The sequence below is a fragment of the Brassica napus genome, chromosome C4 (genome assembly GCF_020379485.1).
Source record: "Brassica napus cultivar Da-Ae chromosome C4, Da-Ae, whole genome shotgun sequence".
NCBI lineage: Eukaryota > Viridiplantae > Streptophyta > Magnoliopsida > Brassicales > Brassicaceae > Brassica > Brassica napus.
The window spans coordinates 16092295-16105564 of NC_063447.1; the positions used below are offsets into that span (position 1 = coordinate 16092295).

The 13270-nt window shown below is 34.4% G+C and overlaps 2 protein-coding genes across 2 annotated transcripts; both read right to left on the bottom strand.

The window, feature by feature from the left end:
- Positions 1 to 261: 261 nt before the first annotated feature.
- Positions 262 to 5236, bottom strand: LOC106395817 (F-box/kelch-repeat protein At5g48980-like). The gene is made up of 2 exons (XM_013836164.3): positions 2192 to 5236; positions 262 to 831 (listed from the first exon to the last, which is right to left on the bottom strand). The coding sequence occupies exons 1-2, from the start codon at positions 2977 to 2979 to the stop codon at positions 516 to 518; spliced, it is 1104 nt and encodes a 367-aa protein (XP_013691618.1). The 5' UTR covers positions 2980 to 5236; the 3' UTR covers positions 262 to 515.
- A 3828-nt stretch (positions 5237 to 9064) lies between these two features.
- Positions 9065 to 11528, bottom strand: LOC106392876 (UDP-glycosyltransferase 71C2-like). The gene has a single exon (XM_048754334.1). The coding sequence runs from the start codon at positions 10621 to 10623 to the stop codon at positions 9163 to 9165; it is 1461 nt and encodes a 486-aa protein (XP_048610291.1). The 5' UTR covers positions 10624 to 11528; the 3' UTR covers positions 9065 to 9162.
- Positions 11529 to 13270: the final 1742 nt, after the last annotated feature.

Consider the following 13270-nt stretch of genomic DNA (forward strand, 5'->3'; position numbering starts at 1 on the left):
TCACAAAAATCTTATATGTTAAAACTATATTTCAACGATTTTTATACAAACAATAGATGAACGTAAGCTTAATCAAACCACATTTTCTTCTTCAACTTGGTCATTAAACAAACCGTAGTTGTGTATCTTGGTTTTGTTGGAGGCAACTAGCTAGGTAACAACTTTTGAGAACTTAATTAGCCTGAGTGACAGAAAATGACACTAACACTATTCTCATGGTGGTAAAGAGAACCGTAGGCCTTCTATGCAACTAATGCAACATCAACAAACAAAAAGCGTTTTAAAAGACAAAAACTATGCTAAAAGTGAATGCATAGGTTTACAAGTAGCTAAAAACACAAGACAAACACATACAAGTTGGAAGCCGCTTGTCTCATGACTCATTCATCGAAGAGTAGCCTAAAGAGTTTGAAATCAAAGAGACAGATACATAATAAGCTTAATCATCTACAAGAAACATGACATACCTTCAAGAAATGAAATATACTAACAAAACATAACCTGATTCATTCCCTTCAAAGGGTAGCAGCAATAGCATACACGAATTTGTAAGACTTTGGTACTGTAAGCACAGCATCGAACCACTCTACCTTTCCCCAAACCCCATCACCGCTGCCCGTTTCCAACGAGATCTCTGCACACCAAATCGTCTTCTCCCTAAACCCACCACGTGCAGGCACACACGTATCCCAAAACACCACCAACTTACCACCACTTTCAACCAGATAAACATTGCTATAGCGGGTAAACTTAGGCAGTCCTTCCAAACCTTTAACTTTCCTCCAAACATCTGGTTTCCTCCAAACATCTGGTTCGGTATCACGGTTACACCTAGAGGTGTCAACTGGGCGAGCTGACCATGGCCTAGCCCCAGTCCAAGTCATTTTAGGCGGGCTATGGACGTGCCCAATTAATAAATGGTCCAATTGGACAATGGGTGTCCATGGGCTTCCTAAAACATAATTTCATGAGTTTAACAAAAGAAAACATACCTTTACAATTTAACCAAAAAAAGACAGTTTTACCGTTAAAATAAAAAATTAACGATTTTGACGGAAAACGTAATTTCACTATTTTGACGGAAAAATGTATTTCATAAATTTGGCGGGAAAATGCAATTTCTCGGTTTTGGCGAGAGACATAATTTCTCGGTTTTGGCGGGAAAACGCAATTTCTCGGTTTCGGCGGGAAAACGCAATTTTTAGGTTTTGGCGGGAAAACACAATTTTTAGGTTTTAGCGGGAAAACGCAATTTCTCGGATTTTGGCGGGAAAACGCAATTTCTCGGTTTTGGCAGGAAAACGCTTTTCGGTTTTGGTGGGAAAACGTAATTTTTAGGTTTTGGCGGGAAAACGCAATTTCTCGGTTTTGGCGGGAAATTGCAATTTTCAGTTTTGGCGGAAAAACGCAATTTTCGGTTTTGGCGGGAAAACGCAATTTTTAGGTTTTGGCGGGAAAACGCAATTTCTCGGTTTTTGCGGGAAAACGCAATTTCTCGGTTTTTGCGGGAAAACACAATTTTTCGGTTTTAAACACAATTTTTGGTTTTGGCGGGAAAACGCAATTTTTAGGTTCTGGCGGGAAAACATAATTTCTCAGTTTTGACGGAAAAAAGTAATTTCTCAGTTTTGGCGGAAAAACGTAATTTCTCGGTTTTGGCAGGAAAACACAATTTCTCGGTTTTAGCGGGAAAACACAATTTCTCGGTTTTGGCGGGAAAACGCAATTTCTCGGTTTTATCGGGAAAACGTAATTTTCGGTTTTGGCGGAAAACGCAATTTCTCGGTTTTGGCAGGAAAACGCAATTTCTCGGTTTTATTGGGAAAACACAATTTTCGGTTTTGGCGGGAAAAATGAAATTTCTCGATTTTGAGAGGAAAACATAGTTTTATAGTTTTGACAAGAAAAAAAAATTCTTTTATAATTTTGGAATGTAAACATAATTTCAAAATTTAAGAAATAAAATCTAAACTAATAATTAAAAAATAATTATAAATATTATTAGGTGTCCATAGACATGCCCATTTGGACATGGTCTCTATTGGTCTTGGACATTTGTTTGGACTATTGTCCAATATGGACCATCCATTACTGCCCAAAACTAAAATGGTCCAACTAATCATGCCCAACTGGTAATTTACACCAAACTAGCTTATGGTCCAACTGGTCATGCCCAACCGGTAACTTCCACCAAACTAGCTTCCCACTGGACGATGCGTCATAGCGATAAAATGTATTCTCTATCAAACAAAGAGTATCAGATCCTACCAAGTGCAATGTATAATCCTTTAGCCTTACAACCACAGGCGACCTACGAGACGCCACTACATCATTGTTCTTGTAAGCCCTTCCTTGTAAATCTCTGAGTCTGAATATCTTCTCCTCGGGAGGCACGGGGTTCCAAATTTGTGTCATTACGTTAAACACTTCCACACATTTCAGAGAATCTGGGTTCTCGGAGCCTCCTGGTAAATACATCATTCCACCGCACTCTGGTAAGGAGTGATCAAACCTCAGGCTTGGAGTTTCGACCCACGCGTGCGTTCGACAGTCGAGGAAGAAGACGTTAGAAGAGCAGGGGCCATCGCTGATGGCGTAGAGCCTATGACCAATCCGAACCTGACCCAAAACATACCCACTCGAAGTCTCCTTTTTCTTTTTCTTCTTATTGTTAAGCGCTTTGTCGGGTTTCCGATAGAGAGTGAACCAGCGGAGGTTAGGGTCATTGGGGAACTGCAAGCACACATAGAGACAGTTCTCGGTGCGGTTTAAGAGAGATCGGGTCTGGTAAAGAACCGGTGAAGAAGTGAGCGAACGAAAGATCTTGGAGACGAGTGAGAGAATGGGGTAGTGCGATCTTGAGACGCGGGCTAAGCAACCCAATACTAGCTCTTCTGGAAGTGGCAGATTTGTCGTAGGTTCTATCGCCGGCTTCTTCGACGGTGGCTCTTGACCGGAATCGATGGCTGTCAACGACATTTCAAAAGGATTAGGGTTTTGGCTCCTCTCTCCCTCTCTCTGCACTGCAAAGACTCTACAAGTACTTTGGGCCCGTAAGGTATACGCGCTGAATTTGCTGGGCTTTGTTTAAATGGGATATACGCGCAAGCGCGGAGCCGGATAAGTTATTGATCGTTGTGTAGTTTTTGGTACGGGATTTTGTCGTTTATTTTTTTCCACTTTTGTTTTTCCTTGTTGTATATAATGGTGATGAACATAACATTTGGAAGTCACACAGTTTGATTAAGTTGATATAAGAATGACCGGCGAATTCATATGCATTATTTTCGTAATGATTTGATCGACCATTAGCTTTATTAGCGCTTTCATGTTCAAAAGATAAAGTTTATGAAGTTGTTTAGTATTTACTTAGGTAGTTGTTAGTATATAAAACAAATAGTGTAAGGAACAAAATATAAAATTTGAATTCAAAAAATTAAACAATTTATCGAACAATAAATTAAATTATTTTTTTATTTTACCTAAATTAATTTCAAAATATAGAATTGTAATAAACTATTTTTTAAAAAAAATTAATAACTCTAGAAAAATTTATAAAATTATACGGTTGCAAAATTATTTATTTTTAGAGTTTTACTCGACTTTGTTAAAAATAGTTTATGGTGGACAAAAAAATGTCAGAAATAGGTAAACCAAAAAAATACACCACTGACAAATCTTGTATGAGTTAGAACCCGTCGACGTTTCACAATAATCCAAAATAGAAATAAAATCTCCGAACAGAGAAAACACGCAAGGGAAAAAATATCCAAAGTTTATGATGGAATACAAAGATAATAGCAGTTTTTAAAAATGCATCGAAAAGACATTGACAGGCTGATATGAATATAATAGATATTTCCAATCACTCACGGCAGCGCTTGCGGTTGTTCTGAGCGTCTGAAATCTCTGGAGGATCTGCTGCAGCACATTCCTCATCGACCTTGTCTCCCAAAACAGACGGGCCCGATGATGCTGCCAATCCTACGTCACCTTCACTGCTTGGAAGAATGTTCTCACTGTGCTCCTGAAATACATGAACGTGATGACAAGTAAAATTAGACAACCTTGTCATGGTTCTCTATGATGGTATCTTCAGTGATGGTGGAGATAGTGAAGGTACGGTGATTGCTATTAATTGCTTCCATCAATTTGAGAGCTCTCCATGTTTTGTGCTGGATCTTGGCAAGTAGCTATGAATACATCAAACACTATGTTGCTGGCATGAGATTTGAATTGACCTAGAGAGCCTGCAACAACATAGACGGTGAGATTCTTGAGTATATTGAGCTCCACCAAGCCAGACACACTCGTTTTCAACACCTTGTTCCCTATATCTCTTCTAATTACTGATGCAGTTCACCACAGAAGGTTTGTTAATGTCGGAGAAGAAGTTATCTGACCAATAAATTTCAACTTTTTAAGTCTCAAGATGACACTAAGCTAAAATGCATTGTTTTAAAATCAAACCAATAACATACAAAAGGAACTCACCAGAGATTCCGATCACATCCATGTCAGGGGAATCATCACTGAGGAACTCAATAACATTATGCACACCTTTGGTTACCATGTCCATCCCCATTGCACCACACCGGTGTTACAACTGAACCATACATAGCCATTTTTTCCCTGCCAATGTACAATGAACAGTTTGTAGCCTCGTAAATCTAATTGACATGCATCCACAAAAACATTATTTCATCAGCAAAAGTTTCAATCTTGAGTCGAACCATACCACAAACATAAAAAATTTTACATCTTGGTGGTACATGTTGAAAATGACAGCCGACGTTTCGAAGTGATCTGGATTCTCCTAGGAAGGCTTAAGTTCCATAGCACGTTGGCACGACAAAAACCGGATAATAGGCGCTCTAGTTGTACCGTCCTTCAGCTCCGCCTGAGACGTACCCAGCCTTGCAGCCTCTGTTAGTCCTAGCAACCAAATAACTTTCCGTTATAGCCCATCAGAACAGAGTTTACATCATATTAGTTAATCGGACAACTTCAAAGCGATCAATCAACTTTCACGATCGACCCCCTATCGTAGCGATTGATGGTAGTGATTCACACGAACTGGGATAGAACCGTGGATCTCGGAATTCTGCCCAGAGAAACATACGCTTAAAGTATTAAAGCTGATAGCTTGAATATTGATTAAACAAATATGGTATATAGTATTCCATAGAAAGTCAAATTGTCAATACCTTTTCATGGGTACTATGTTCTAGGCGGAGAAAGGTGGCGGGAACAACGACCGATTAAGCAACAACAACACTGGAGGCTGACATCTTCGAATGTTGGCTAAAAGCTGCGACAGTTCAATTTAGGAGTAATTTAATAAGAGATATGGGTCTCAAGGTTTGTTTGAGAAATTATATATACTGAGACGGATCGTTTCAGAGGTGAAACAGTACCATAACTGATCGTTGGATATAGAGAGGTGAAGATGAAAAATTTCAGATTTTTTTTTTGATAAGCTAAAAGGGTAACGCTTCGGTTTATCGGTGGAGACAAAGTACTTTAAAAATCTTAGATACATACAAAAGAGATTTAGCCCACTTATAAGTTTTATTGGGCCAGAATGCGGATTTTACTAAATAGGTTTCGATGATCAAAGTTACATGTGAGTATTGAAACATTACAGTTATGTGTGGGATCCACTATAAGAAATCATTAATAAATATATATTAGTTTCGGATATCAATGTACAAAGTATTCTTTAGTTTAGTGGTATAAATTTTGGTGTTTATATCACAGTAATCCGGGTTCGAGCCACAGATTTGATATTTTTTTACACTTTTTAAAAGTGGAGCCCACTTACCTGCTGACGTGTCGCATCAGGAGTGATGAAAATGACTCATTAGATTTTTTTGGGGGGGACGGGGGGGGGGCAATTGTGCCCGTACGACTGTATAAATTAATTTTGGAGTATGATATATTAATGACACAGTAGGTGGACAGCATGCATTGACACAATTTGTAAATTGTATAAATATATCTATAACGTATAGTTGCATATAAGAGTAATTCAAGTTATTGATACGTTATATAAATACATAATACATTATGTATGACAAATGTTAAGAAATTAAATTCAAGACTATAGGATTTGATAGTAAGAGAACATTCCAATGGTTGTGATAAAGAGATTACAAAAATAAATAAAAAAGGGATAGTGAATAGTATTGTACTAGGATATGACATGCGCTTTGCGCAGTGTAAATTTATATGAAAATTATTTAAGAAATATCGTATGAAAAAATAAAATTGATATTCTTGATCGAATTAATATTTTTGGCCCTTAAACCATTTTTTTTAAAAATATTTGTTAATACATAATTTGTTTACTGATGAGCTGATCCCATTTTAAAAAATATTTTAGGTCAAAAAATCACTTATCGCATAAGAACCTAATGTTTAGACCGAAGAATCTCATGTCTATTATTTGGTTACAATGAAATTATGTCAGCTCAGCTTTATATCATGATTTAGCAATTTAAAAGTTAATTATGGTTATGAGACACGTGACAATCCTATCTATCTTCAATATTTTTCTCATTATTGTGTCGTTTTTTTCATTTTGGTTATTGATCGATATAAATATTGATTTTTGAGTTTATTCTCATTTCGTTATTTTGTTTTGGCCTGAAATTTAGAAAATGTTTAAGATTTAAAATTAGTAAAGAGATACATATTTAGGTTAAGATATGCGCCTTGTGCAGAAGAAATATTTTATATTTATTATTTATTTTATGTTTTTCTGCATATTATGAAATAATAAAATAATAATTATATATTAAATAACTAAGAAATCAGTTATAATTATATTATAAATTTGACGTGCACATATAAATCAAACGACCGCTCTTGTTTATTCGCAATCATTTTAAGGTAAATAAATCAAAACAATCAATCTTATCTATCGTATATGATATATAATTAAATTTAAATGATATTAACATAGATATATAATATATTTTAATATGGATATTTATTAAATGAGGTTTCTACTCATATGATTTTATGATTATTTGCATATTTGTGTAACAAAATTTTACACCAACGTTTTTTTTAATGTGGAATGTTTAGTGGTTTCAATAATTTATAATCATTTAAAAAAAAAAATGAAGATTTCAAAATTAAAATATTAACTTTTCAATATATGTTCAACGCATATATCAAAATATAAGTATGTATTTTTATATGATGTATAGTTTAATTTAAACAATATGAAACATATATATATATATATATATATATATTAACATAAACACCTATTAAAATAAAATTATTTATTCATATGATTTTATAATCATTGTATCTTATTATAGAAAAAAATTTAAACTTTGATCACAAAAGTTTATGTGAGACTTTTAACAGCTTTAGGAATTTATACTCGTTTTGAAAAATTCAAAATACAACATATACAAAAAAATCTAAATTTTTATTATATGATTAATGTAATTGTATAATATATTTTAATAATAAATAATTGAACAAAAATGATAGAAAGTATACAAATTGTTAGCAAATCTTTATTATTGAAAATCATTAATTGTCATATGTGCACACATTAGATAATTCCGTAGGTTTTATTTAAGAAATGAATATATAATAATTTCAATTTGATAAATGAATAGTTCATAATGAACATACTATATAATATAACATTCCCTAACAATTTAATTTTGGACTAACAAAATTCTCAATTGATTCTCAAGCCGCCACGTAAGCAAAATTAGTATTCTAATTACGTGACAACTCAGCAGGGCACTTTTTTAATTAATACAAACTACATGTTATAACTTTTTAATTGTTTCTCTATATATACAGGGGATGTGTTTAACAGAGTTTTTTCTTTGTATTTTATATTTATCGTTATATATTTCACTTCTTACTTTATTTATTTGCTTATTTTTGCATTTTATAATCTTTAAAATAAATATGTAAGTTATTAAATATTATATTTTCTATATTTTAACGTCCATCTTAATATATTTTAACACATATACAAAAAAAAATATTTATAGACGGCAAAAACGTGTAAAAAGAATATGGACGAAAGAAATACGGACAAATAGCATAAAACATATTATAAAATCTAAAAGGTGTGAAATGTGTAGACGAAAGATTTTGTTGAATGTAAAAATGTGGATGGAGGGTTGTGTACATGTGAATTGTGTAGAACTCAGATTAGAGATGCATTAGCGTTTAAAAAAATATGTCAATTTGCATATGCTTGATCAAAGATTAAAATATAGAACTTTGGAATCCGATATTAGGTGAATAAAGCTTGACCATTCATTTGAGTGCTCGTTAGACATGGAAAAATGTGGATTGCCTAAGCGTAGACGTAGAGAACTTGAAAATGATAAATGTGGACATGTATGTATCACATACCCTTATAAGAAAACAATCACAATGTGTTACATAGTATTTGTGGATATATATTTGGTGGATGTGCATTAGGTAGATAAATATGTGAAAGACAGTTTCAGAGCGAACAAAGTTGTGGACATCGTTTTGTGTACACTGTTTTGTGGACATATATGTTTTCGTAGAACATTTTGTCGAACACTAAGAATACATTTTTGTGCTTTTCAATTTTTGCGAAAATCACATATCTGTGATCTATTCATACATAAAAATAAAGATAGAGGAAATCATGTTAAAAGTCTAATGAAGCTTATAATTGAAATCATTGGCATTTCAAATAAAAATGAGGAATGAATCTTAACATATTAGATTTCCTTGTTCGTCAAAAGTTTAAGTCTGATAGCAGTGAAAGATATATGGATCTGCGAAGAAAAGCGGGATAAGGGTTTCAAAATCAATGGAGATCGAGGAAGGGCACAAAGCAAATGTTGACAGAAAATAAATACGGAGTTGTGGTCTTCGTTCAGAGATCAGATGCACAAATACTAATCAAGCAAAAACAACACAATGAATGTACTGTATAAAGAAATTAGTTTTTCACAATAACAAATATTTTGTTTTTCATGGAAAACTTTGTTATATATAAATAATTTGATATATTATTTAAATTTTGTGAGAATACAAATAATAATATATCACGTTGATCTTTGAATTAATAATAAACGTAGTAATGATTTATAATACATATAATAATAAAGGGAGTAAATGTAAGATGATTTAGTATTATCTAGACTTGGAACAGTCCATAGCAGATACCACCACCTTGTCGATGAATCTATCAATTGCAACAAAGGAAGATCCACCGTCCATCACAGCCTCTTTTGCTGCTCCAGCTATCTCCTTCAGTATCCTCCTAGGCACATCCTCACCCTCCATTAAAGATCGGACGGCTCTAGCGATTTCATCAGCTTTCACTATTTCTCCATCTGCTAACAGATAATCCAAACGCATCTCCAACGCCAGACCAAGCTCCTTCACCATTGTAAACGCGTTTAATTGTTGTTCCGCGAACATCGGCCATGTGGCGATTGGAACGCCGAAACGCAAACTCTCGAGTATTGAGTTCCAACCACAGTGAGACAAGAAACCTCCGATCGCTTTATGGGCCAAAATCTCAACTTGGGGAGCCCAACCACACACAAAGCCCAGACCGGAGACCCGGTTCAAAAACCCGTCCGGTAAAATCTCGCTCAGGCTCGGATAATCCTTCGGGTCTGTTCGAATAGACCAGAGGAATTTGCAGCCGACGATCTCTAAAGCTTGAGCTATCTCCTTGATCTGAGTTGCGGGGAGATTCATCAAGCTCCCGAAACAGAGGAACACTACCGATGACTCGGGTTGCTTGTCGAGCCACGTCATGACCCGATCTCGCTCCAATGGGTCCAAAATCGAACGATCGTTGGAGTAGAGAATCGGACCCACTGGGTAAACGGGTGGGTAATCATATACGGGTATACTCTCGAAATAACTAAAAGCGTTAGGCTCGATAGATTTAGATGAATTCACCAAAATGCCCTTAGCTTCATGAAACCTTTCGGTCATATCGACCCAAGTGTCGTAGGGTTCGCTTGTCAACAGACCAAGTGGCAAAACCTTCGTGGGAACAGAGGTGACGTATCCAGGAACAATATTTTCCTCTTCGCCGGAGCTCCGGTCGAATCCCGATTTGACGCGACGGTGTCTCTCCTGAACGTGTTTCACCAAACACAAGAATCCGGCGTTACAAGTGAGGAAAATGTAAGAAGGGAGGTGAAACTCATTTCCGACATCCATCAAAGGGACGCAGAACATGTCGAGGACAATACCCGCGACACGAGCCGTGTCTGAACCATCACGAGAGGAAGACAAGACAGTCGAGACAGCGTCTCTGACCGAAGGAACCATTTTCTTGACGAATTCAAGAATGTAATATTCGGGAGCTTTTAAGAAGAACTCCATTGGTGGAGGGTTTTGGAGCTCGGGCAAGGTAACGATACGGATGCGAGACTCTGTCTTGGCTAGGGTCTGGAGGGAAGCGTCGTTGTCAGACGGAGGGAAGATAGGTAAACCCCAATGGAGGATGGTGATGGTGTGGATCCGACGACGGCCGTGGGTGAGGATTAGTTTTACGAGTTCGATAGTGGCGAGAAGGTGTCCAGGGATCGGGAAAGGGATAAAGATGAGTTCTGCTTCTTGCTTCTCCATCGCGATACAAGTAATTCGAAATGTAGACGTTTGTGTTGATGCTTATAATTAAGCGAATTCAAGTAGAGTAAGAGTCGCACAAATATATAGTTCAAAATAAATAACCATATATGATGAACATGTGGCTTTTTAGTGTAGCCACTAGCCATTTAACTACCAAGCATTTATTATTCTCTAAGAACATGTTATGTGGCTAGTAGCATGCATTTTATGCATTGATGTTTGAAACATAAAGAATCAAAGAATTTCGAATATTTTTTCCAAGTGCCCTACTCTTTTAGCCTTACGAATCAACTCCAGTGACCAAAAATGTAAGGCCTTCATTGTACCTTGCATTGCTTTTACAAGATTTTCCCATCTATAGCAAAAAGATGGATTGTATTTTGCCACAAACAGAAACTTTATTACTCTAAAATCTAAAGAGAAACGAATTATCCAATACAGTGTATGAAACACAAAGCAATTAAAAGTAAAGTAACCATTCAAAATGAAATGAATGAAAGAAAGGAAAAAAATACTCAAAACAGAAACAAAAAAATAGCAGGTGTGCCAAACAAGACCCCCATTCAATCCCGCAAGCAACTAGCAAAGGAATGGTTACTCATTTTCAGCTTTCAACTCAATTACTAGTTTTGGCTAGGGGGTGGGTATATCGGTTTAGTTTCGGATTCGGTTTGGTTTGGTTAATTTGAGTTTAATAAAACTCAACCTAATTAAAACCAAAGTAGCTTCGGTTTGGGTTCGGTTTGGGTTTAGTTTGGTTCGGTTTAGTTCGGTTTGGTTTAGATTTAGTTTGGTTTTCTTTAAAAATCTATGAAACAAAAAACAATTTAAAGCTCGATGACAAAACTCTTAACCACGTCGAAGGAAGAAATACATAATAAGCAAATAGCAGACTATTTGTAATCTAATTAGCGTAACAAAGACTTGTAAGCATTCCAAAACCTATTAACTAAAAAACTATTTGCATTTACCTTTTTGTTTATATTGGTCCTATAATAACTTTGTTACATAATTTAGATAATGAAAATTGGAGAAGATGAACGAAACGAGATGGCTACGATTTAGATGCTTATAGTTTTTAGGTTTTGTTTTCAGTACAATCTTTAGGTATTAGGATTATTTGAATCATATTTGGATTTTTTTTTAAATATATGGAAGTTAAGAAAAAATGGAAAACAGAAATTTAACTAAAATTTACAATATGTTAACATATATATATATATATATATATATATATATATTTATAGATAAAAATATATTGGATTATTGGTTTGGTTCGGTTTGAACCCAAACCAAACCAAACCATTCGGGTTGAGTAAAACATGAACCAATTGGGTTATGTAAAGAGCACGGTTTGGTTTGGATCGATTTAACTTCGGTTGGTTTGGTTTGGATCGGTTCGGTTTGGGTTTTTTGCCCACCCCTAGTTTTGGCAATGTCGAGATCATTCAGTTATGTTTAAATGTTTAGTTAAATTTGAATGTTGGTATAAATACAAATATTTTGCAGAGCTATGATTCTATGAATGGTAACATGTTGGGGAAAATGGGTTTTAGAGGGGTGTATTGAATTAATGATTTAAGAATGGTTTGATGGATTTTAGATATGGTGGGATTTAAAGAGAACTAGGATAGTACCCGCGTTTTGAAAGCGCAGAATTATTTTTTATTGACAAATCTATTAACATATATATTTGTTCATTAATATGTTTAAGTATAAGCTTTTGGTTTTGATTCGCTTCTAGATTGAATTTTTTAATTTTCAGTTTGGTTTCGGTTCGGGTATGGGATAACCTTATTTGGCTCATCAATTCCATAATATAATTAAAATTTCAAATGTAAAATATTACTCCTCTTAAGTTTCATATTAAGCGTCGTTTTATAATAAAATTTTCGTTACAAAATAAATGTTGCTTTAGAATTTCAATACAAAATTTATAAACTTTATTTTTCAGTTTCTTTTTTATTGATTGAAATATGGTTAGCTATATAGGTAATGCGTTTTTATTTATAAAATATACAAAATCATTAATATGTGTGAACAAAATTAAACGACAATTAAAATGAAACATATGGAGTATGATTTAGTAAAATATGAATAAAATTACAATAAAAATTATGTAGACTAATGCATGTTTTATATACAAATAATACTATAAATACTTAGAATCTAATATTTTTTTGATAATATTAAAGAGTGAATTACACTAATATATAAAATTTAACCACATTGGGCGTGGTGCAACAAATATCTATCTTATTAAAACAGAAACATTGTGACTTTTTCTTGGTGGATTTTTAAGTTGGACTTACTAGTAGATATGATATATTTCCTGTTCCTATTAATTAACAATTAATGTTAGTAAATTATTTCCTCATTCTATTTTGCTAACTTAATACCTTATATACAATCATTTTATCAGTTGGCTCATATTCTTTATATTCAAAAAAATATTTCCTTGCCCAATCGATTTCATAACCAACGTTCAATAATGTCAAACTTGAGATTTCATAACCACCATCCAATATCCACATGCGATAATCACCATGAAATATATTACTCCTTAACCAATTGTTAATACCGGGTTTACCGATTCGATGATCTAAGTTAGATTTAAAAGTGTTGATTAAAATACAGTTTTTTT